General features: G+C 45.2%; 1 protein-coding gene across 2 annotated transcripts in view; it reads left to right on the top strand.

The window, feature by feature from the left end:
* The window catches only part of GALNT17 (polypeptide N-acetylgalactosaminyltransferase 17), a 209,747-nt gene that overhangs the window by 42,475 nt on the left and 141,251 nt on the right, over positions 1-26,021 (top strand). For both annotated transcript variants that reach the window (XM_051636190.1, XM_051636189.1), the window contains exon 2: positions 8,220-8,403. In XM_051636190.1, coding sequence (XP_051492150.1) covers positions 8,220-8,403 — 184 coding nt within the window. The remainder of the gene's footprint in view (positions 1-8,219; positions 8,404-26,021) is intronic.

The following is a 26,021-nucleotide window of genomic DNA, read 5'->3' on the forward strand; positions in this document are numbered from 1 at the left end:
ACAGCTTGCTATAGCAACATGATCTGGAAATAACAGATTCCTTGTGAAAATAAAAGTGCAAAATGTTATTTCTAACCTTTGAATGGGGTTTAAAAAATGTTGGCTTGTGTTTTTGTGGATTCTATTCTGTTCCTGTTTCCATACTTGTTCCCATGGTTCTGCTCTGGTTCCCAGGGCTAATTTCATCCTGCTGCAGGTGTAACTGTGGTCAGAGTTTCTCTGAGGGCAAAATGGACTTAATAATTTGTTTGTCCTTCTTTGGGTGCGTGGTCCTGTGCTGGCACTGAAACTTGGCATCTCTGTAGGGTTGTGATGGGGGTGGGGATGGCTTTCATTACCCAGAGGAGTTGAATGTTACAGGGGAGCATAAAGGAGCAACGTGGAGTCAAAGCAAAGGTTTGTCTGGCCCTGGGTTTCTGATGGTGACTGGCAGGAGTGACTGCCTGGGGATGAATAGTTTGCAGAATGACCCCACAAATCCCTGCATCCATGCAAAGGAGAGAGGGGATGTTTTGCTGCTGAGGGCAGAAGAGCTGGGGGATTCTGTGATTGCCTTGGTAGGCTGCTGGTAGAGACTTATGATCCTTCATTGGGTTTTAGATACCTGTATGTTAACTCATAGCAGGTGTGTTGCTTTTAGTGTTGCTCTTTAACCTGGCTGCTGGCAATGTGAAGAGAAGCTGTGCCATCTCACTGCTGCACAGAGCACTCACCTCCTGCCAGGGCACTCATAGCAGCACTGGTGTGCCTGGAGTCCCTCTTGTCCCAGAGCCTCAGCAGGTAACTCCCAGGTTTATGGCTTGTACTGAAGTGACCATCCCTGCTCACATGTTACTGATGTGGTTTAAGAGGGGAAAAAAGGTCCAGAGGGAGAAGCCTGGGGAGCATTTTGTCTGCAACCATTTCATTTGAGTGACCAGCAGTGGAGAGAGAGGGTCCTTGCAAAAAAAATTGACCAGAAATTGGTGGTGCTCACCAGAGTCTCACCAGGAAGGTGGTTTTAAGCCATATCAAGCCACTCTTGTTGCCTCAGGATCAAGCTGCATGTCCCAGGATGCTGTTGCTGGAGGGGACTTGTTCTGCCATGCTGGGCACCTGCTCTCTATCTAATTAGGTCTCATTATCTGTGTCTGGTCATGTCGGGTGCTCTTCTATCAGTTTTCCCCTCCCCTGAGAGTATTCTTTGCTTTCTTATTGCTGCTTGGGCATGACACTCCTTTGTGATGTTTCACACCAATTAAAAATAAAACACTTCATGGGGATGTGGGATTGTGTGTTGGTGGGGAAGGGTTGTGCCTGCATCCTGGTAAGATAGAATCCTCGAGAGCAGCCCTTAGGCAGGGCTTAATGAAGTGAGTTCTCCAAAGCTCCTCAAGATCTTGAAGACAGATGGAAAGTGCCTGGAGTCAGCCATCTCCCTGTATGATCTTAGTGATGTTCTTGATCCTGATTTTCCTTTTGTTACACATTGTCATCTACCCCTTTTTGCCTTTTACTCCCCACCTGTCTCTCCCACAAATAATAGATACTTCCCGAATGTCCCCTATCTTAGTCAGAGATATAAATGTGTGTTGTAATGTGGAAGTGACATGGCTACAACACATTCTTTTTTCTGCTTTTTCTGCAAGTGCACTTCATCCATCCCCCCTTGCAGATCCAAGTCTGTTATCCAGAACTGTGAGCCAGCTGCCAGTGTCACTGCGTGTGTCACTCCATTCCTTGGCAACGGCCTCCAATATAGCAGTGCCTTGCCTGCAGAATACATGGCATTTCTTATAATGTGTGTGTCTTGCACCTGCTGAGGGAATGGTGTGGATTATTACGGCATATTTCATCCCAAAAGCTCACTGAAGTGCACACTGGTTGCAGGAGTCCTCTCTCCCTCAGCTGGTAGAGGGATGCTGTGGGGTGCACACACCTGGGCAGTGGGGCACCTGGTGAAGGTGGGAAGAGCACAGGGAAGCCATCTCCACTGGGAACCATCGCCCACACGGGGGGCAGAAGGTTAGAACTGGTCACTCTGAGACAAATCTTTACCAACTGTGAGCCATTGGCTGCTTGGTCTGAATGTTTAATTGGAGCTCCCAGCAGCAGGACATCTCCTGGGGTGGTGATGTCAGTACAGACTTGGGGAAAACATTGCTCTCGTTCCACTGCCAGGAATGATGTCTGGGATTTTCCTTGGGATATAAATTGCTCTCAGTCATCATTTGTATCTGCACAAGATACCTCAGTGTAAGTCTCCCATTGAAGCACTGCCTTTTCTCCCTGCTGAGCTGCTGAGCGCTTTTCCAAGCCCACAAATTTCTAGCTCTGAGCTAGCTCTGTTGCTAAGACTTGCCTTTTTATCAACAAGTTATTTTAAAAACGTGAAGCAGAATCCTAGAGGCTAATACTGTCAGACTTTCAGGAAGGATAGATCTATGTCCAAGGTCTTTTACTAGTCCCAGGTTTTAGAACCTACTAAATCATTCCTCTGAACTAAGCAACCTCAGCCAGTTGAAGAATTTCTGTTCTTTTGTGCCTGAGGTGAATCTTGATCAGGAAATTACTGTTTGTATCCTGAACTGGGGAGCGTAATGGCCTAAACAGGGCGAGATGGACTTTGGAGTTCTCCTGATGACTGTGTTCTCCTTGCAAGGGGCTCATCCTCCCTCTGCCTCTGAAGGTAACTCCTCTGAGTTTCCATTTCCATAGAGACAAGAAAACTTCCATTCTGGGTATGTGTATATATGTATATATCTGTGTATAAATGTCTATTTATGTTAAAACATTTCAAACAAGACTTCAAACAGTGCAGTTTTCATAGAGTACAAGGTGAGGAGAAAACTTCGTGTTGTCTGACTTTTTCCATAATGGTGGTGCTGCTGCTGTACTTAAATAACTATTGATAGAGATGTTCTTATCTAGCCTTAAATGTATTTAATAATGAGGAGCTTTGCCTGCCCTGTTTTGGTGCTGGGCCACTGGAAAATGTGTACCATTCTTGCACATGGACTTGTCACAATTATTTAAGTGAACTCTTCATGGTCTGTTGGACAAATTGACTTTAGTGACAATTACACAAGTAATTTCACATACACAGGAGGTTTTTTAAAGATAAAACATATTGGATTACATGTAAAATAATCTGTATTTTCAGTTTGCCCAGTCTAGCTAACATCCCTGCTTGCCAGGCAGGGGCCCAGCAGGGTTCATCTGCTGCCTTTTTTGAGTTCCCATTTGTCATTCAGTGGGAAGCCAGAAATTTGAAATTTTCTTGAAACCACCTTTTGCCAGTCATCATGATCCTGTTTATCTCTGTGGCAAATCAACAAATCATTTACATGGCAAAGGACACCAAAAGGCTCTGTGGATCCCTGCAGATGAAGGAGATGTTTAGATATGCTAAAAGACCAGCTCCCTGGAGAAGTACTGTCCAAATGGAAGGGGGTAGCATTGATCCTTTACCAAGGGGGATATGAAAACTTGCTGCCCCATCAGATTTTGAGGGTATATCTGGCTTTGGAGAAGTGGGTAGCCCTGGAAAAATGTACCTGGCATGTACACTGAATTAAATTGTTTTAGGGTTCAGGGGTATAGTGATTTTTCCACTGGACTCTACTATTTAAGCTCATTTTAAAACCTTGTGGTGTGGTTTCTCCCACCCCCGCCAAGAAATTGATCTCGTCTTCTAATCCCTTTACTACTTTGTTTTCTTTGCAAGACTCTAGGGATGCTTTGGGGAGGCAGTGAGAACAGAGGAAGCTGACAGAGCCAGTTGCATTTCCTGCTCCCTAAGCAATTCCCACAGCCCTTTAACAGTGCACGGTTGTACCTTATGTAGGTTTAACCTGCAGACAGAGAAACTTGTGTTGTTTAGTCTAATAAACCAAAGGTCTGAGCAAAGACAGGGTAAAAATTGTGTAAAAACTGCTGCAGGGAGAAAAGAGAAAATGCCAGGTCTCAGGTTCCACCACAGCTGCAAAGGAAAATTAGTGCCTGTTATTCTGCCAATTACCCTTATTGTTAATGAGTCCTCCCTGTAATAGTTTGTATTTGCAGTGATCAGCAGGACAACTCTAAAAACTTCAGCAGTTTTCTGTAATTTCTATCATTACCTATGACATTTTGCCCTTTGGTATCTATTCTAGTTTCTTATACAACTCCCCCACCAGCCAATCTGCTGGATGCTCCTTCCATCTTCCCTGGGAGGACACAGGCAATGGCTGCAGTGCAGCACACAGCCTGAATTAGGCCACTCACCTCACTGTTTTTGCATTTCTTCCCTGAGTCAGAAATTTCTTGCAAGCCTTCACATCTCTGGCTGAAGTGAGTCCAGAGACCCATGTCCCTGGGCGAGCTGTTTGGGCTGGAAGGTCTGTGGTTCTCCGCTTCAAAAGAGCTGCACTTTTCAAAGACATCTACTTGAATTTTCTCTTTATGCTTCCCTTATTTTTCAGTATCACTGAATTTTTCAGTATCACTTCTTTCCTATGGGAATGTGCCTTTCAATCTGAGCTATACCTACTCTGTAACTCACACAACAGGAAGGATGCAACTAACCTTTTGCTGTTTCAGAAATCTTTCCTGTATTATTTCCTCCCGTTCTTTTCTTTTTTTTTTCTTCTCCTCCACCCCCGGTGTAAAGACACAGGGCCCCTGTTTTCTCAGAAATGCCTTTTGATTTCAGATACTCTACCCCAGCTTTCCTCATGAAAGAAGTTTCCTCGGCTAAGGTTTGTGCTGGTGGGGTTAATGTTTTCCTTCATCTAGGCTGACATGTAGCAAGATGCTTTTCCTACACACCTGCTGCCCGGGGAGCCTCTTTGGCTGGGTGCTTTATAAATGAAGGTTGTGTATCACATTTGATTGTATTTTACCAAAGGTTTTCTCTACCCTAGAAAACTCCTGTCTCCTTATGAAATATAATGCTAGCTTAAGGAGAGAATAATATATTTACTATAACTGCACTCAGTCGAGGAATAATTTTGCTGTTGAGATTAATTTTTTATATCCTCTTGAAGGAAACCAACTCTTTGCCAGTCCCCAGGGGATCAGATGTCTGGCTGTTTCAGCAGGGGTGGCTCAGATCTTAGCAGCTCCAAGTGATGTCTTTTTTCCTTCTATTCCTGTAATGGAAGAGCAACACACTCCTTTTGTCCCGAGGTTCAGATGTTCTAGGAGATTCTGAAAAAAACTCCTGGTTTTGTTTCTTGTTGGGTGAATGTGGCTTAAGAGTGAGGGAGGCTCACAAGTGTTCAGAGCTCTAATCTACACTGAGCATCTAATCCTGATGCAGCCCATTACCATCTCATGAGCTTGCAAAATTCACTAGGGAGTGAATTTCCTCCAAAGAACAAGCCTTTTTGTTGTTGTTTGTTTTGTTTTGTTTTTTGAGGGGGAGGGGTTTGAGGGTGAGGAATTGTGCTGTTTATCTCTTATAGATGGATTAGAGCAGGCATCAGGAGAGACTCTTTTGGCAGTGGTTCAGCACTTCTGCTTTGGTGCCTGCCCAGAATGAGAAAGGATTTGGTCTGTGACTTGGGAACATTTCTGACTCTTTACTTTTTAGCCCAGTTCTTCAAGAAAATAAGTTGATGGGATCATGGTCTTATTCTTTCTTGATCATTGTGTCTCTGTGTGTAAGTTCTGACCCCACTGGGCCAATGTCAAACAGGTTGGCAAAGGGCCAGAGGTTTTCCAAGTGTGAAGATGTCTTTCCAGTCAAGAACTAGCACTGAGAGGCAGTAAGAGAACTTCTTACAGATGTTGGTGGAAACCTTTCATGGGGAAGGTAAATAAGAAGGAATTAACATTATAAACTGAATTTCTGTTAAAAGGTGTATAGTGGTAAAACCCTCTGCTGATGAACAGAGGAAGCCTTGTCTTGTTGGTGTAACAAGGAGGACATGATCTAGTACCCTGAGGAAATTTATAGATCTGCAGGTGAACTGTTCCTGAGCAGAGAAGGTCTGTTTCTGTGAGAATTATTATTATATTTTTTAAAAATACTGGGTTTTTTTCTGTTTAAATCTGTGTCTGAAATGGAACGAGTGTCTCTTTGTAAGCAAGCTGAACCTTGTCCCTCCAGCTGTTTGGGGTTAGAAATTAGTGATCTGCCAACCTTCTACAGACCAGAAAGTTTCTGCTTTCCCAGCTTTCTTGACTTAGTCTTCTGGTTGTTGCTGAGCCTAGAGATGGAAAAAGACAGCTTGGATATCTCATCCATCCCCACATTGCAGCCAGCTGCTCCATGCAGTTGATTTGTTATTATTGTCCTGTGACAAAATCTAATCGAGCCCAGTGCAGTCAGAGAGACTCCATCAACCTTCAGAACCTCCCTAGAAGGGAAGGCTGTTTAGAGGTTTCTTGTCAGAAGGAATAATAATAATTTCTATTCAAGTGCTTCAAACTATGATTTACATTCATAGGTGATTTTCTTACTGCCTCACAATGCTACGTTTTGAGGAGAAAAGTGTTTAAATCTGTGTCTTGTAGATTGGGAGGCAGAGTCTCTTGTCCAGGGCCATGGAAATCCATGGTAGGTTTGGGAGCTGGACCATGCTCATTGTGAAGCCCTGTGTGTGACCTCGAGGTATATCTCCCTTCAAAGACATCAGTGGTGACAAGGGACCTGGATGGGCTGGATGAGATTCAACAAGGCTCAGTGCCAGGTCCTGCACTTGGGTCACAACAACCCCAGGCAATGCTCCAGGCTTGGGGGAGAGTGGCTGAAAAGTGCCTGGTGGCAAAGGACCTGAGGATGTTGGTCGACAGCAGCTGAATGTGAGCCAGTGTGTGCCCAGGTGGCTGAGAAGGCCACCAGCATCCTGGCTTGTGTCAGCACTGGGGCGGCCAGCAGACCAGGGCAGGGATCATCCCCCTGTGCTGGGCACTGGGGAGGCTGGGGTCAGTTTTGGGTCCCTCATGACAAGAAGGACCTTGAGGGGCTGGAGCGTGTCCAGGGAAGGGCAAGGGAGCTGGGGAAGGGGCTGGAGCACAAGTGTGAGCAGGAGCAGCTGAGGGAGCTGGGGGTGTCCAGCCTGGAGACAAGGAGGTGAGGGGAGACCTGCTGGCTCTGCAGCTGCCTGAGAGGAGGTTGGAGCCAGGGGGGTCGGGCTCTGCTCCCCAGGAACAAGGGATGGGACAAGAGGAAATGGCCTCAAGTTGCTCCAGGGGAGGTTTATCTTGGATATTGGGAGCAATTTATTCGACAAAAGGGCTGTCAGGCCCTGGCACAGGCTGCCTGGGACAGGGGTGGAGTCCCCATTCCTGAGGGGATTTTGAAGCCCTGTAGATGTGGTGCTGAGGGACATGGGGCAGTGGTGGCCTTGGCAGGGCTGGGGGAATGGTTGGACTTGACGATCTTAAAGGTCTTTTCCAAACAAAATGATTCAGTGTTTCTATGATGACAGTCTGTGCTGCTCCCAGACTCAGGACTCTGCCATGAAATCAAAGGGGAATAGATACTGTGTTTTTTTTAAAAAAATATTATAAAACCCCCCAAATAATCCATCTTTTTTTTGTTTGTTTCTGATAAAAAGAGTGACTCTGCTAATGAAAAATATTAAAATTCCAAATGTCCTGTATAATAAATAATAACATGAGCATGAACTTGGCTTCCCACAATCACCACCAAATCCTCAATATAGCTCTTTTTTGTGCAGCTCATTTTGAATTTTGCCTATTTCCTTCAGCTATGCAGATATAAATAAATAACTCCTCTTGATAAAGGTCTGGGAATGTTATACTTTAAAAGATAAGAAAGCTTGGAGGGGAAATTGTTTTTAAATCCATACCATTTGTATGCTGTTCACTGTTCACACTGAGCAAAAACTCATTCAGCTGGCAGTTAACCAACCCTGTTTTATTCTTCTTCTGTGTTCAACCTATCCTTCTCCTGGGGACATGTAACCTTATATGTAATTACCTCTCTGGGAGTGGGAAGGAGGCCTAAATAACCTTCCTAACAACTAAATAAATGCACAGATCCCTGGGACAGGTTATCAGTTGGATGCTGGTGGTGGAGCTATCCTGAACAATGTGCCTGAGCCCTGAATTTTAAGACTCAAGTCATTTTCTTTCTAGCATCGGGCCAAAGAACTACATTTTGAAATGTTATCAGAAAACCAAACCAAAACACCCTGGATTTTCAGAGTATTTTTGTTTCTCTGACATCCTGGAAATAAGTGATGGATTTTAACAGTGATGCTGGTTGTTTTTTTTTTCCTCTCGAGGTCTGTCCAAGTCACTTGGTCTCATTGAAGGCTATGGTGGACGTGGTAAAGGTGGGCTCCCAGCCACCTTGTCCCCTGAGGAGGAGGAGAAAGCAAAAGGACCACATGAGAAGTATGGCTACAACTCCTACCTCAGTGAGAAGATTTCACTGGATCGTTCCATCCCAGACTATCGTCCAACCAAGTAAGTGCTGGTAGCTCCATGAAGGGGTGCACGTGTTTGGGTGTTGTCTGAGAGCCAGGAGTGGTGGTTGCTTTCATACTCTCCTGTGATGCTGTTTGCTTTCCTCCTTCTCTTTCACAGGGCCTGCTCAGTAATGAGCAACTGATGTAGTTTGGCTGAAACTGAGATAGTTCATAAATATGATTTATTAGGGGGGGGAAAGTGAGTTTCTTCCCACCTTCTCTCTCTCTCCATTGTCCTCAAGCAGTACATCACGTTGTTGGTGGTAACACCATCAGAAGCTCACTGTCAGCAGAGGCTTTCACTGAGCTGTTGGCCTTTGGTGGCTCTTACCCTGTAAACGTGTGCAAGGATTCTCCCTTTCTCCTCCCTTGTCAGCTCCTTCATGGCCCTGCAAGACCACCAGGGCTCTCGGGCTGCCCCACAGCCCTTCTCCTGGGACACTGCTCTGGGATCTCCCATGAGAGATCTGTGCCAGGTGCCTTTGAAGGAGCCCAGGGGCTCAGGTGCAATATTCATCCTCCAGAACGACCTTTAAGGTGATGGTGATAACAGTGTTTACTTGCTAAGCAGAAGAATAGACTTTACACGAGATGCCAAATCATTTTGTGAAGAGTGTGAGAGAAGATGTTGCTGGAAGTTTATCTTCATGAAAGTTAATTTTAGATATGGCTAGCAAAGTGTTCCTCAAAATAGGAAAGTGTCAATTCATCCAGGCCTGGACTGAAATCCCCGATAAAAGAAAATGAGCTGAGAGAGGTTTAGATTGTGAAAGATACATGTCCAGTGCCTGTGTCGTTAGGACAGTGACAGAGTCAGGGCTTGGCATCTGCAAACCATTGCAAACCCTGCAGCCAGGGGCTGCAGCCACATGTCTCCAGTGTATTGGCAAATTGTTAAGGATATGAGAGCATGGAAAGCTTTTGTTCCTCCACTTCTCTTGGTGCTGCATGAATTTCAAGCAGCCACTCAGAGTTTCCAGGGCTGTCACCTTCTAACAACAGAAATATTTGGACGAGCTTTCAAAGGAACTGAAGGCCCAGCCTCCAGTTCTGCAGGTGTGACTTGTTATGGACAAAATGAATTGCAGGTACAAATTGCACCTTGGGTTATATGAGATGCAAATCCCACTACAATGACAAATCCTTCAAGTGAGACCTTCTGTAGCAGTTTCCCAAGTCTGAGCTTCTTATTTTCATTTGTCATCCAGAACTCTGACTTCTAGCAAAGCCAGCATTACTTTGTGAGAATTAATTTGAGAAGTAATGTTTTTTGCAGATCTTGGGGAGAAGAAAAGGATTAATTCTGACATTTTTAGGTTTGCATTGTATTCTTCCTCAGTGCCACTATCCATCATTTCATGGGAGGGTGGTGGAGAGGGCAGAGCAGACACAGCAATTTATTAAATATGTGTCATTTTGGAGCTGGGCTGATGCTTTGGAGAGAATTTGTGAGTTCTGACTACAGCTGCAGAACGTAGGGTCTTTTATCTACGTATGAACTTCAGGATTGTGTTTTGGTTATTGCTTTTTTTTAAGGATTGGTATTGCAAAGTCTTGGTATTGTAAGAGAGCAGTTGGTTTGGTATTGAAATACGCAGGAATTTGCTGGAGGATGTTAAAAGTTTCAGCTTTTTCTGCTGCTGACTTCAAGACCCATTCTCTATTTTGTACGTGCAATTTTATGGCTGATTTTATGGAGGGTTTAATACAAACCATTTAAGTCAAGTATCCTGGTCTCTGATTAAAACAGATTCAAGTCAAAGGAAATTAGCCTAAATGATTTTGAAATGGTGGCATTAGTGGGGAGAAACTGTTGAAAACCCTCCAGCTGATAAGCATTGCAAAGCATGTATTGGTTTTATATGTAATACTGAAGCCTCTTTGGTTCAACTAAAGGCTGTTCAGCATCTGGAGTGCCGGTGGACTCGGGCTGTTCTGCCAGTGACTGTGGCTCGTGCCTTCCTTCCTTTTAATTTTATCTTTTCTTAAAGAAAAAGAGGAATGTGATCAAATATCACTCTCCTGAGTGCTGAGCTGTGCTAGATCAGACTTCCAAAACAGCCCTGAGGAGGAGGGCTTGGGGGTGGTGGTGCATGAGAAGCTCAACATGAGCCGGCAACGTGCGCTGGAGCCCAGAAACCAGATGTGTCCTGGGCTGCTTCCAGAGCAGTGTGGCCAGCAGGGCAAGGGAGGGGATTCTCCCCTTTTACTTGGCTGTTGTGAGACCCTACATGGAGAACTGTGTCCAGTTCTGAAGCCCCCAATGTAAGAAGGACATGGAGCTCCTGGAGAGAGCCCAGAGGAGGCCACAGAGATGATCCGAGGGCTGGAGCAGCTCTGCTCTGGAGACAGGCTGGGAGAGTTGGGGTGTTCAGCCTGGAGAAGAGAAGGCTCCAGGGAGACCTTAGAGCACCTTCCAGTGCCTGAAGGGGCTCCAGGAAAGCTGGGGAGGGACTTGGGACCAGGGCTTGTAGCAAGAGGACAAAAGATAATGGATCAAAACTGAAGAGGGGAGATTTAGGTTGGACATCAGGAGGAAATTCTTTAGTGTGAGGGTGGTGAGACACTGGAACAGGCTGCCCATACAGGGGGGTTGGAACTAGGTGGCCCTTAAGGTCCTTTCCATTCTATTATTCCTGACCCCTCTTTGTGACTGTGCCAAAGTGAAGGGGAGCAAGGAGCATTTAAGGGAAATTTGGTACATTTTGTAGCTATGTTTTTGTAACTCCGTGCACCTGGTGGTCAGTGTCACTAAGGGTTCGGAGCTGCAGGTGTTCCTGCTCAGAGTGATTTGCAGGCAGCTGTTGGCAGTGAGGCATCATGAGTCCCAGCTGATGACCTTTTCAATCCCTGCCCAGCGGCAACAGAAATGGGAGAGGGGATTTTTCCTGGAGAAAATGGTCTAACAAGGGTTGGAGACAGGATGGCACTTAGGAGAAGGTAAGGGTTTTCCCTGGGCCAGCAGAGCACCTTGGTGTCTTGATCTGGGGAACTGTGGTGTTTCTTTTTGGTAGTTTGGATTCTCATCTTCTATTCTATAATGCAGTTTATCTGAGAGATACTATTTTCTTAAATCCTGAGTCTGCTCACCTAGGCTGGGAGGTAGAAAGCCTACCCTGCTGGTCATCACTCAAGCAGTGTTGGGATTTACACTGGACTGATTCCCAAAAGGTCCTGTGGATCATATGGGAACATGAAGCACATGTGGTGCCTCTAAGAACTTAGTCCTGAGCTTGTTTCATGTTTCTGCTGAGTAGGAACGGTTGTGTTGGGTATGCAAAGCAACGTGCTTTTAGAGTGACACAAATTTTGGATGACTGAGAAACCTCCTCTTTTGGCTAAAATAAGGGAGAACTAGTATTTTGGTGCAAGGCATCTTATTTTCAAGTCTTGCTGCAGAACAGTGGGGGAATGAGGTAGGTAGGCATAGGCAACACATTTCTATCTTGCTTGATTAGTTTTTTGGACTTTAGGATGAGGTTTCTTTGTGGTCTGGAAAACAATTACTGCTTCTAGATTGGAAGTACCCAAGGTGCTGCTGCAGTCTGCAGAACTTCTACACAAATCTCCAAAGCAATGAGCTGGAGAAATTGTCTTCAGTTTTCTGCAAAAACTGTGAAGGACAAGGCTGACCTGTGAATTTTATTGTTGATCAATTCACAGCGTTTTCTGTTTGCCTGTGAAGGAGGGGGAGGTTTAAGAAGATGTGTTGTTTTCTTTATTGCAAGTGAAGCATGTTTACGTGGGACCCTAGGGACTGCTGACATTCCCCACTTTGATACTGGATTTTATGCACACCTACTTCATTCTGAGACGTATGATTTAATGGGAACCCCTCCTACATGTAGCAGGAAAATAAAAATTGCTGTGTTAGATCGGTCTGCCTGTCCTCTCTAACTAGTATCTAATCTCTGATAGTGGAATGACCAGATGCTTCAGGTTGAAGAAATCATATTAAGGAAAAATATGAAATAATCTGCCCATCTGGTACGTTCTGTCTTCTCTGTTCCCTCTTTTCAGTCCTATCTAATGTAAATGTGGAGTTCTCATTATCTCTTTGAAAGTCTGTTCCTTCCTGGAATCCTGCTAAGCTCTGATTCAGTGGTATTTTATGGCATTATGGGATTAAGGAGTAGATTTAAGAAAAATAATACCCACCATTGTTAGGACTATTGAATCATTGGGTGAAGATGACACATTCCTGCTGCATCGAGTCTCTCAACAGCTGCTCTCGTGCAGACAAGCTTCAAGATATTAAAGCCAAGAGGAAAACCAGTGTAAGTGATAAGCAACTTCCACAGCTTGATTTTGCAGAGGTTTTGAGGGCTTCCCAGCCAGGAGACCCTACCCCTCCCCCTGCCTGCCTTGTGGGCAGGAAGCGTGGAAAAGCTTTGGCAGTGCATGAGCTTGATCTGCTTTTGTGTTTGTGCAGGGTGCACCTGGTGCAAGGTTTGCATTTATTCCTGGCCCACGTGGCCTTAGAGCAGTGTCCTGGGCAGAGCTATCCCACCACTGGAAGCCACTGCTAAAGATTAAACAGTTACATCTCACTGGCTTGATGTTCATTTTTCCCAGTGGTGTCTTTGGGGGTTGAGTCAGAGTCATTACACTCAAGTGTCTCAAGTGGCTGAATCACCCGGTTGTTTCTGCAGCTTCCTTGGGAGCAGTTGGGCTTTTTAGCACCATCTGGCTTTAGCTGGTTTTATTGCCAGAGGCTGCCATGTAGCAGGTAGTTTAAAGCCTTTCTTTGGGATATAGTGAAAAAGATGGAGAGTTTTACTAAAGACTTGGGGTTGTTCTTTGGCAACTACATTAACAAAGTCCTAAATCCATTCTTGATTTTTATTTAGAGTGGTCTTTGTGTGCCCCTTGGGGGTTCCCAGCATTGGGTTCTGGAACGTATTCTGGGGTGGAGGAAGCAAGCTGTGGTAGGAGACATTGCTCCCTTGGGGGGCTCTTCCCACCCCTGGAGAGCCCCTTGTCCCCTTCCACGGGGCTGCCCTTGGGTCACAGCCTCCACTCAGGTCACTGGGCTGTTGCAGGGTCAAAGAATTGGGTTTGGGGTTTACAATCAAACCCAAATATATCTTTGGAAAGTCGTGAACATGCATGTGACTTAGGTAGGTCAGGACTGCTCAGGAGGATGGGCCCTGGAGACCTGTAATTCAGTCTCCTGACTGTGAGACCAGCCCTGCCTTCACATCTCCCTTGTGCTGGACCCAGGACGTTCTCATCCTGCACTGGCCTCAGAGCTCTCAGAGGCTTCTCCACAGGCTCCAACACTGGGAGGGTTTTGTGCCGTGAGACTCAACCTGTGCCTATTGTTGACTCTGGTGGGGCTCAGGAAAGTTCCTGTAGGTTTCGTGTTCTACCACATTTATTTATTTTCTTTTTCTTTATTTTTATTCTCTTGGCTGAGATCTGCAAATATCGCAGCAAGTGAGTTTCATCAAATTGTTAGGAGCTGGAACATTCCTGGAGCCACAGATTTGTGATGCTATGCCAGTTACTTAGTCACATCCTGCCCTAGGATGTTGGCAAAATGAGTCTGAGAAGGACAGTGCTTAAGAAGACAAAACCAAACTACTTGAATTACGCTGGTGATATTTGCTGGGAAATAGAGTTTTGTGACTGTTTATTTATAGTCACTGCTTGTTTATTGCAAAGGAAGGAGGTCAAAAGAGCTCTTTCTCTTGCATGTACCATGTGTTGTTCTGCCTTTTGCAAATAGATTTTTGATGGGTTTTTGCAATTCTACATACAGACAATAGCAAGGAAAAGAGACAAGGCATGGGCATTTTTCTTCATCGAGTAACTGAAGGAAAAAGTCGTGAGGAATAAAGACAGTGTAAGAGAGGAAAAAAACCCCATTGCTGTTTCAGATGTGAAATTCTATTTTAATAGTATGTGGGAGTATATTGAAAGATACTTTCATCTCTGGGAAAAAGACCTAGTCATGTATCTTCTCTCCTACTAGATAGTTGTGGTCTGATCCAGTGTTGTGTGACAAACACTCTTGCTCTTGTCTTTTTATGACTCAAGCCATAAAAAAGCAGAAGTAATATTTTCTAGTACTGGGAAAGGTGCCACTGGAAAATTTTCTGGGAGAGCAAGTGAAGAAACCAGGCAGTAAGTATCAGTGTCAAAGCTCTGGCATAAGGGAAACGTGCCTCAGAGCAAGGCTCACCCAAAGGAGGTCAACGTTGCAGTTCAGAGCCAGGTTGCTGGGTGTTTTCTACCCGTGCACACCATCCTACCCAGTCTGTCCCAGCTCTCTGTGGCTTCAGGCATTTCTGCCAGGCTGCAGAACAGTGTTCCTTGTGCTCTCGAGAGGAATGCTTGAAGCTGTGCTGAGTCTGTCCCCTCTGTGCTCTGAAGATGGTGAGGGCAGGAGGATAGTCACAAACCCAGCTTCAGACCTGAAACAATTTGGTTTTTCTTCCTCTGGCACCATCAAGGCACTCGAGATCTGCAGGGGTGCTGGGTGCAGGCAGTGTCTGGTGCTGGGGAAGCCACGTGCCCCCCCTGCCTCCCGAGGGACATGGCTGCCACTTTTGGTGACTCTTGGATGTAAAAGCAGCTTTATTGCTGCATTGCTTTTGCAGTGCTGAGACCCCCCAGGGTGCTCTGCATTGGTGCTGATGTTGTTCTTTATTCCCTAGTGCACACCAGGGTGTGTGTACCGAGAGATTCTTATTGGACTTCCAGTAATTCTTTTCCTGAAAACTGGACAATCGAGTCTCCAAAGACATACTTTTCTAGCTGCATTTGCTATTTGCTGATTATTCTTTATGCCCCTGTGGCCTCGTGGCAGGAGGCAGCTCCATGACACCCAGCAGGGTTGTGCCCTGGGCATGCTCTGGCTCTGCTGGGAGCTGGGAAAAACCACCCTGGCACTGAAATGTGTCTGACTTCCTATGGAAAAGTTCAGGGTTTTACCTTTTTATCCCTATCCTGGATTTAGACAGGGACAGAGGAAAGCTTGATTTGTGTCACTTTTTGAAGGCCATTGATGTATGTATATATTGTGACAACTGCGTGTCCTTTGTCTAGTCCAAAGTATGTGCAAAGGTTTTGGTGCTTAGAAGTACCAGTATATTCTTTAAACTCAGTAAGAAAGTACTTTTGGGAAAGGAACTAGAGTTTGTTAGTGGCTGTTATGAGATTCTCTTACTGTTGTTATGCTGTGTAGTATAATCTTGAAACACTGTCACCACGGATATTTATACAGAGTACCTTTTTTTTTTGGGTGGGTTTTTTTTTATGCAATAGATTTCTCTAATTGTGAATTTTCCCTTCCTAACAACACAATTATTCCCTATTCTTGTAAGTCTGGAACATGATGCTTCAGGGAAGACTTCTATCCATGAAGTGTGCTATAAAACATTTACTAATGTAAAAGTAAGTATTAAATGCACAGTTTGGCAGAGGATGGGATTAGTATAATTTAACAACTTGCTTTGGTGCCCTTTTGAACTCTGATGCTGAAAAATACCTGTGTTATCATAAAAACTTCTGACTAAACTGTTTATGAAAATAAATGAACCAAATTAAGCTTTGGATACACTTCTAAGTTGGCTTCTAAAGAGATGAAAGTGTGTTTGTGCTACTGACCTGCTTCCATGTGTTATTGCAGAGAGCTTTTCTATTGCCACGTGAACAAGGCCACGTTCAGGTGGACTTTTGCTCTTGTGTGAAACAGCTTGTGTATGGGAAGGAAGGGGTAAATGGGTGTGATACTTGTAATTGCTCTATCTTTTATGTCCCTTAGATATGTATGAACATAATTCCTTTATTACAAGAGCCCCTCACAAGGATTTATCCTGTTTTGCACATTCTGTTTTTACAACTTAGTAGATCGTTTCTTGTTAGAACCTGCTGAGTAAGTAATGTGCATTTAGAAATGCCTGTATATTCCTAAATATTTAAATTGTAATGCATATTTTAATACCCTAATTCTAAAATAGAATGCATAACATTGCTGAAAAATACTTAATGGAAATAAAGTAGGTGCTTTAAAAAACAAATTTGTGCGGAAATGTGGGGAGTTTTAGATTTGTAATGATCAGAAATAGTTTATGAGAATCTTGTGTACCAGACAGCATTAGCTCTTTAAAGATGCTTGGGTAATAGAAAATTATTTGCTTTTTCCATTTACTTCCTAGGGTGGACACAATTGATTTAATATTGATAATCTGTTTTGCGAGATGTGCAACTGAATCAGCAAAATACAACCTAAAATAAGCAGTGAATGAATGGAGCATGATTAGGAGGTGGCAATGTGAATAGCAGTCTGAACACTTGCTTTCTTTAAAGCTTGTTCATAATCTTTACAAAAGCCAAATGAAGATCAATTCATTTCCTGGTGAAGCTTTGTTTTCGTGAGGAGAACATGAATGAAGCTTGTTTGAAATCAATAGCTTTGGTTTGTGGAATTGCTTGTCACCAGTTCAGAAGGATATCCAAAGTTTTTCCTTTCCTCTTGAGATCTAAGGAGAAAAAGCAATACAGAGATGTGATTAACAGCTGAGAAGCAGTCTGTATGACTGGATTAAGGAAACCTGAGCAAGCTTGAACCTGCCTGGGTGCGTTGGCGCCCGCTCTGTGTGTGTAGACAGCAGAAGATTGTAACATGATTTATAACACACGGTGTTTCAGCCAGGGTGCTTTGCAGCCCAATCACGGGGAAATCACTCAATCCAATCAGCCACCGTTGATGTATAAGAATTTAGCTCCCAGGTTTTCAGTTGCGTCAAAACCAAGTGCATATCAGTGTTCTGTGGCAAAGCAGAGCATGTGCTGGACACAGGGGGGATCTGGGAATACCTACTGGCTACAGGCAGGAAAGCCAGATCTTGGCTGTGCATTCATGTGTTCCGTTTGGCTCTGCAGCTGGGAGAAGATTTTGTGTTAGGTCTTATGGGAAGTGACTAAAAGTCTGATGGCATGAGGTCAGGAGAGGGAAGAAGATTCCTCAGTTTTCCTGCCATGTGGCATTCAGGTTGTGATGCTCTAAGTGGACCTGGCCAGTTGTTGACTTACATTAGAGGAACTAGAGAGAGGATCTTTAGGACCCCAAGGGGCTTGGGAGGGTTGGAAGAGAGAGGTGGGGGGGTACGATTCCCTCTTACTACCTGCCATACTATCTGAAAGCCAGGAGAACCAGAAGCTCAGCCCCCTTTCTGCTGCACCTTGCTTCCTGCCTTGCTGCTGCAGGGGGGTTCTTCAACTCACCACATGCTCTTCAGAATCCAACTCCACTGGCTGCTGTGAGGAGCCCTGGACCCCTCTCCTGAGGCAGCCTTGCCACAAAGGACCCTCACCCAGCTGTTCCTGCCATCATCATGATGGGTTTTGCATCTCTCTGTGTATAAGTTTATAGATCTGTCTTTCACCCCACATTACTCCCGTTTCCCATGTTACACTCAACTTGTTCCAGTTTCAATTTCCAGCCTTTAAGTCTCTCTTATTCCCTGGGGATAATAGAGAGCAATTCTGCTCTCTGCTTTCTAGTTTGCCTTGACCACTAACCTGAGACACAAGTGTAGACCCAAACCTCTGGTGTGTGAGGGTAAATGACATGTATGTGTTGGGATGGTGTGACCGTGTGTCACAGCATGTATTTCTATACAGGTTTGCTGTTTGTTTGTGTCTACTCACATCAAGTATCTCATGGCCAGTCCTGCCTAAAAATGTGTGTGGTAAGGCAGTCTGTGTTCACAGCCTGAAGCTGCAGCACACATACCTCTCTTTGGGGGCTGGTGGTGGTGGTTGGCTGAAAACGGAGCTGACTTCAAGTGTGTCAGGCTTTACATACTCCTGTTAGTGTCTCTGTTGTGGCAGCAAACAGATCTATAGCCTGAACTAATGTTCTCTGGGTTTAAGTAACAGCATAGAACTTTGGAAGGTGTGTGTGGTAGGGAGCTGTGCATCTGGTGTCATTTGGATAAGGTAAAGTCAGGCATTTGAATAGTCACAGCAAAGAAGATCTGATACCAAATCATGGGGCATCTCCAGCCCACCACTAAAAATGACAATACAGTGTTGTTTTGTTGTTTTTTTTAATTCTTAATCCTGTAGCAGTTCAGCTCTTGTTTGACTGGCTGTATTGGGTTGGATCCCTAACCTGCCTGGTAGGTGTGTGGAGGGTGTTGGTGGTTTGCACTGGGGTGAGCTGGAGGGACTCTTTTCTGTATGCTCAGGCTCTTGAGTTGGTCAGTTTTGTCTCCCAGCTTTGCCTCTTTTATACTTTATATTGGCAGAGGCGGGCAATGTCACCCTTACACAGTATAGAAGTTGTACAGGAGCAAGTTTAACCACAGAATAGCAGTGCTGGTGTGGATCTTCATCTGTTGGATAAAGGGAAACTTTTGGTGTCTTGGAGTGAATGCACTTTTTGCACCAGAAAAAATCTGTTGCATGAAAAGCTAGAGTAGAGGCCCTGTGACTGTGGCCAGTCATTGAGTTGAACTCGAGCACGAAATACCTGTGTTGCCTTCAAGTGCATTAACCTCTCCATGCTTAATTGTCCCCTGCCATTAAGAGGCACCAATATTTATAATCCATTAATTGCATTCACTTAGCTAGTACATGAAATTGGAATATGAGTAGAAATGCAAATAAAAATCAACCCCATCCTGTGGTTTTGGGCTCTTATGATATTCCTTGTGAGTGGTTTGTGCTTATTCCAGATGAGGCAGCACACGCCTCCTCCCGAGGGGTGTGTTGCTGTGCCCTGGGGGAGCAGCCCGTGCTCTGGGGTTGGGTTGTGGCAGTGCCAGCTCCAGCAGTGTGACACAGGGGTTGTAGGTCTCCCCTGGTGTGACTCCCACCACGCAGCAATTTGCTAGACAGGGCTGAATGACACCCCTCTGCTGAGGCTGATCCAGTTCTGACACAGGTTAAATAAACTTATACAGTTATTTCTTTACATAACAGAAAAGGTTTAGAAACCTTTTTGTCTTCCCAGTTCATAAACCCATCAGCAGAGTGGATCTGTTATAACAACAAAAAAGAAGAGCTATCTCAGAAAGTCCATTGTGCCTTTTAAGTTCATCATTTTTATACTAGCTGTTCTAGCAATGGCATCATTCTCCCCAGTGTTTTTGGCAGCACAAGTGTTGGCTGCTTTTCTTATTCATTGCCCTAAGTATGTACTGAGGATGTCAAAATCTGGAGCTCCCATGAGATCTATTCTGCTAAGATGCTCCTACAGTAAAGCTATATACCAAGGGTTTCATTTTAAATTTGGCAGGTAAGGCTTACTGCAATGACAGCTTTATACCGACCTACCTGAGTAGAGCTGTGAGCTTGTTAAAGCTTGCTGGTGGGGTTGCCACCCTGCAGTCCCTGGCCTGGGAGACTCCAGGGTGAGGGCTCACTTCCCTGGTCGTGCCCATCTGAACGTTCAGTCGAGGGATGCCCGTGATCAAGGGAGGAAAGAGACATTTCCACTTACCCCAAAAATAGCTGCATCAGCCTGTTCTACCAGACAGCAATATACTTGTGTCTCAGAGGGAGGGGTGGAATAACTTGTCCTTAGGCAGTGTTCGTGTCTCTTCATTGACCTCCGAGGCACCTTTGACTTCTACCTTAGGCTGGATGTCTCTTAATTAGCCACATCCCATATTGCGGCTACACAAATTGCAGACACCTCTAATGGAGGGTGTCAAAACATACACTTTTAATTTGCAATTCTACATTACTGCCTTTCATCTGGTGATCTCTGAGAACTTGCACCCTGGTAACTGTTGAGGCTCTGGTTGCCCCTGTAGCAGAGTCAGCGTTGCTGTGCCTGCCAGTGCGGGCTGGTCCCTCCTGGGCGCAGAGGCAGGCTCTGCTCAGCAGCTTGGGGATGAGGTGCAGGGCAGACCTTGTGTGACCAGGCTGTGACAGCTCAGGATCCACACCACACAGGAGGGCAGGGTGCCTCTCACTGCCCATCGTTGTAAAATGCTACAGACAGCTATTTTCAAAGCCTGTTCCTTCATTCCGTGGCTATTTTGATGCGATTCATTGTTCGACGCTGTTTGAGGGGGGACTGTTTGAAAACAGACAAAAAATGCCCTGAGCTTTACCTGAGGTGACTGAAAGGCCAACAGACTGGCAGAGCCATTACAGCAGGACCCGTGGGGTTTTTTCCTCAGCCCTGCTGACCTCCTGTTCCCTTGGGGCTGACCACTTAATTTTAGCATTCCTTTATTTGAAGCAATGATTGTTAACTTTAAACTACGTCACGTGGTGCTCAAATCATTGATGCCTTAGGTAAGGGGAGAGTAGCCTCCTTCTCCTGAAGACTCCTGACACATAGAGCCCCCAGCTCTGCTCTGGGTGTCCGTGGTGTCCAGATAGGTCCAGGTGTGGCCCTGAGAGGGAGGCATGTTTGCCTCCTTGCCCCATGGTTGTGCAGGGCCAAGGCACTGGGCTGTGTACAGCCCTAACTTGTCATAGCATTGCAGAATGGTGAAGGTTGGAAGGGACCTTAAAGATCATCAGGTTCCAACCCTCCTGCCATGGGCAGGGACACCTCCCACCTGACCAGGCTGCTCCAAGCCCCATCCAACCTGCCCTTCAACACTGCCAGGGATGGGGCAGCCACAGCTTCCCTGGGCAACCTGGGCCAGCGCCTTGTTACTCTCACAGTGAAGAATTTCTTCTTAATATCTTACCTAAATCTCCCCTCTTTCACTTTTAAACCTTAACCCCTTGTCCTGTCACTACACTCTGGTGAAAAGCTTCTCCTCATCTTTCCTGTAGGCTCCCTTAAGGTACTGGAAGGCCTCTGTAAGGTCTCGCCGAAGCCTTCTCTTCTCCAGGCTGAACAGCCCCATTTTGTCCCTGTGGGACTGATGAGGAGCGGGCTGGGGGAGCTCTGTGCAGGAGGCAGAAGCAGTGGGTGTCCTTACTTTTGCTGTCCTGCAGTGTGTGTACCTGGTGGCAGGCACTCAGAGGCTGGCTGTGGAATTGTAAACCACACTGTGTGTTCTTGGGATCTGCTCCACCAAAAGAGCCCTGATGTCGTGTCTCTGTGATGGGGTGAAATTGTTGGTACCTGGCATTTGGGGAGTGCCATGGAAGTGCAGTTTTGGGAACAGAGGGGTCAGAGCTCCCTGGGCACTGAGAGGTGGATTGGTAATTCTTTTAGTTGCAAGATAATGTTTGCTTCAACTTGGCTTTGTAAGAGCTTAGTGGAATAGTAATCTATGTCATAGTAATTCTGGGTAGAATTCCACTTAACGTGCAGAAATTCTAACCAAGTTCTCTCTTATGTGCCTTTAGCTTTAATGTTGTAGTTCCATATATCATTGCAGGAAAGGCATTTAAAAATGTATGAGCTTATTAAGTTGAACTTTCTCTCTGCTGCTGAGCCACGTTTTATAGGAAAAATCTACAAAATCCTGTAAAAGCTGTGCCAACATAGTGGAGCACTTTTGTGATGCTAACAGTGTTTTTAAGAACACTAAGTAACAAGAACCATTTATTCTACTAATCAAAAGAATATTTGCCTATTTAAATATTCAAGCCCTCAAGCCTTATACAAGAATGAAATGTCAGGAAGGGATAGGCTCCTGATAAGCATGTTAACTGGGTTTATTTTGTGTGATGGCCAGCAAAGAAATTATTAATAACTATACTTCAGAAGATTGGGGAACTACTGGGTGCTCAGAATTAAAAATTTAAAGAAAAAAAAGGGAGTGGGACACACATCTAGCCACTCTAATATGTAGAAGATGAGGAAATCTTTGGAAATCTGTCATTGGGATCTTCTTTTATGAAGAAGTATGGTCTCCATAATTGGAACCAGCAAAGTCTTTATCTACCCTGTCTACCTTGCCTGTTTCTGCCTGCCCTGTTCATGAGTGTATATTTTGGCTGATCACCCAAAAAAGATGGAGAGGGATCCAGTAGGACCCCTACTAGTAGCTGTAGGAGTATCTTAATATGGTATGGGGGCAACAGAGAGCCCAAAAGGCTTGGGCATTCTGCAGGACATGGGTGTTCACCTTTCTCCCTGGTGGCTCCTGCTGTTGACATTTCAATGGGACATGTAGGAGGGATGTCACCTTCATGTATTGTGGGAGAATTGTGTCCTGAACAGCCCAAAGGGCATTTCTGCAGAGATGAGTAATGATGCAGTGTCAAAATTAATGATGATGTAGCTATTAAATAGATACACTGGTCATCGATCAGCCCAAGCACCTGTCAGGGCTGGTACAGAGGGTGGCTGCTCCCGAGACCCTTGGCCATGTGGCAGCAGAACCAGTGGGTCCAACACCCACATGTGGCCATCCATGTGTTCCTTACCTGAAGAGCATACCACAGTGCTTCCAAAAATTATCTCGTGATGCTGCCTGTGCCAGGCATTAGTCAAACCAATTAAGTAGTTCCAACGGCTGCAAAAAAGCAGCCTACTGTACGTAGTGTCCATCCTGTTTTGGGGCAGAGGGATGGAAAATCTTGGCATCTTCATGCTGGAGGAAGGACAGAAGGCTGGGGAGGGCTGAATGTCAGCAGGGAGAGAGTAAGAAAATCTTACTGTTTTGTGGTCTCAAGATTTTACAGTAGACTGCTACATTCCTGGTCTGCCAGTAACTCAGCTTTGGGCAGTTATGTGCATTGTCCTTCATCACCTCTTCAGATGCCAAGTAAGGACCATTTCTACACTGGTGGAAGGGGGAAAGGTAAAGCCTGCACCACACTGATGTCTGGTGGCATGTGCAGCTCTCTCCAAAGAGCAGTTCCTTTGGACTGCTGTTCAGAATGGAACCGGTCTGTGTCCTGCTCTTCTGTAGGGTGGGACTTGGTGTTTTGAGGGTTTTCAGCATGCTACTGCCCCTTCCTGCTGTGCACAGCACAGAGAACGATCTGCTAGCTCTTCTTGGAAGGTGTTGTTTTTCACTGGTGGTTCTTGAACTTCAGTATCTTCACTTGTCATCATGTTGGCTGTCCAGACAGTACGGAGCTGAGTTGAGTGTAAAGTTGGGAGTGACCTTTGCAGAAGGCTTTGTGCTGGTGGGGCTGTGGTGGAGATCAGCTTTGGGGCATTCATTTGCAGACGAGAGGGCAAAAGGCCAAACCCAAAAGCAGACCCTCTGCTTACACTCCAAACTGTCCCTTGGGTAGTGCTGAGGTGGCACCAGCCAGGAGGAAAACAGCTCAAAACTGTTGTGTCTGTGGGGTTCCATACAGTGTGTCTCAAAGCAGATGGTCAGACTGGTTTATCCTAGTGTTAGGGGGTGTCAGGTTTGGGTTTTCTTTACCTTGCTGAAAACTGTGGTTGAAAAACATCAGGCCTCTGTGGCTGAAGCAGCAGATACTTCTCCTTTGTGGTGTTTTTCTAGTGTCTCTTTGTCCCCTGGTAGTCCTCCCAGTTTGTCTCTGCAAATCTTGGCAGACAACCTCTGCACAGTGTTGCAGCCCCGTCCCTCAGCTGGAGAGATGGCTCCAAAGGGCTCCAGGCTGGGTAATTAATCCATGATGCTTAACACGCATTAGGAATGATTTGTTAGAAATACATCATTAGGAAAATGAGGTTAGTGATGGATCATTTTCAGATAGCCTGTTAAAGCCTGGTTTTTATCTAGATCTAAGTATTGCCTTTAAACATTGGACATATTTGAAAATGGGCACATCTGACCAAAGCAGACTTTGCAGATTTATGGAGTTCTGCCTCCTCACTGGAAATGAGGACAGCTGCACTTTCTGCTTAGTTGTATTTAATCTCCACTTAAAACTTTGGTAGGCATCTTCATGCTGGAATTGGGAGGGAGGAGATAGTACAAATGGCACAAAATAGGAAAAAGGTGATGGTCTTGAAGATTTGAGGATCTGCTCAAAATGGATGGTGTGCTGTCAGGAGTGGCTTGATTGAGGAGACATTCAAAACCTGCCTGAGCACCATCCCATGCAACCTGCTCTGAGTGACCCTGCTCTGGCAAGGAGGTTGGGCTAGATGATCTCTAGAGGTCCCTTCCAACCTCCAACATTCTGGGATTCTGAGGCATCTCACAAGGTGGAAGATGATTTCTGGAGTCAGTGATTAATGTGATCTTTGATGTAGCATCTGGGATTAGTGATTATTGAATCTCAGTATTTCTGCTTTGTGATCTGGGGAGCAAAATACTTTGGGAGGAAAGCAAGCTCTCTGCAGGGCTCTCTGTCCACCTCCTCTCTGGACTAATATCTGAATGCTGTTGCTTTTTCCAGAGTGTGAGATAATAGTCCTGTTGCCTGTGGTGATGGACTTTAATGCATTATGTCCTTTCATTGTCTCTTTAATGTTTTACTTATTTAAAAAAAAAAAATATTTTTTTTTTAAATGAATGATTCTGCCTGATAGCATCTGTCATCCATAGGAGATGATGCACCACAGACAGTCTGTCAAGTCACACCATTGGCACAGAAGTCCATCATCAGCTCTGTGCTTTGATGTGGAGCTGAAGGATCTGACAAGTGGGTGCCTCTTTTGTCCTGGAAAACTCCATGTTCCAGGTTGTTCATAAGCTGCTCTCAGTGCTGACAAATGGTTTGTACTGGGGTAGTGAAGGTGCAGAAGACATCTGAGCTTGGGTCTCAGTTCCTGGTGCTGGACAGTGTGATTTTGGGAGGCTGATGGATATCACTTTGTGCCCCAGAAGGCAGTTGTTATGTATTAATTGAGGAACAGAGTGAATGATGTTAAGCCACTGAGCACAAAGTTGTTCTTTAAATGGTACTTGCCATTTTTGGCCTCTGTGTGCTCCAGGAGTGCTTGCTGTGATTCCAGGTTATTTCTCTGCTGTGGGATCATGAAGCAGAAGATGATATGATATCCCTTTGCTGTGACTGAGACAGCCAATAAACATCCTAATCTCACTTGCTGCACTGAAGAGTAGATTTACAGCTGCGTGGTGAGCATAAAACAAATGATCAGAGGATTCAGAGGCAGGCTCCTGCAGCAGACAAGCATGTGTAGTAGCAAAACTTGAGTCTTTAATTTTCTTTTTGTGTTTTGAAATTGGCTGTCTTGATTAATATGGCCTGATGAACACCAAGCTGTTCAGCATAAACTCAGCCATATTTCCCCTTCCCCCATCTCTCCCTCTCGTCCTTCCCTGGTGTCTGGATGGCTCCTTGCACAGAACAGTTACAGCAAAGGATTCACAGTAAAAAATGTCCTCTGTAAGTTTAATTTTTTTTCATGCTTTTCCTTGCACTTTCTGCTGATTGCAGACTTGGTCTTCATGTAGAGTAAAGATCTCAGACTCAAGAAATGTGGCAGTGTCCCCAGCCCAGGTGTGTGGTGGCCTCTGTGCCCATCCACCTGCCTGGTGCCCTTGTGGGCAGGACTTTGGGAGCTGGTCCATGGATGTGCTGGGCAGAGGGTCGTGCTGGGTCTGGGTCTGTGGCTGGTCCGTTGGTCTGTTTCTGATGTGAAAAAAGACATGTCTGAACCTTGGGCAAAGAATGGAGTAATCCCCCATGTAGAGACAAGTGACACTTCCCAAGGAGACCTCAGTGAGGCCCTTAGATTAAACCTGATCCTGTACATTAGGAGGTTTTCTCCAGCCTCTCAAAAAACTTAAGAGTTTTGCATGCATGATTTAATGGGACATAGTCAAGCATGATTTAATAGGA

This window comes from Apus apus, chromosome 18 (assembly GCF_020740795.1).
Source record: "Apus apus isolate bApuApu2 chromosome 18, bApuApu2.pri.cur, whole genome shotgun sequence".
Taxonomy (NCBI): domain Eukaryota; kingdom Metazoa; phylum Chordata; class Aves; order Apodiformes; family Apodidae; genus Apus; species Apus apus.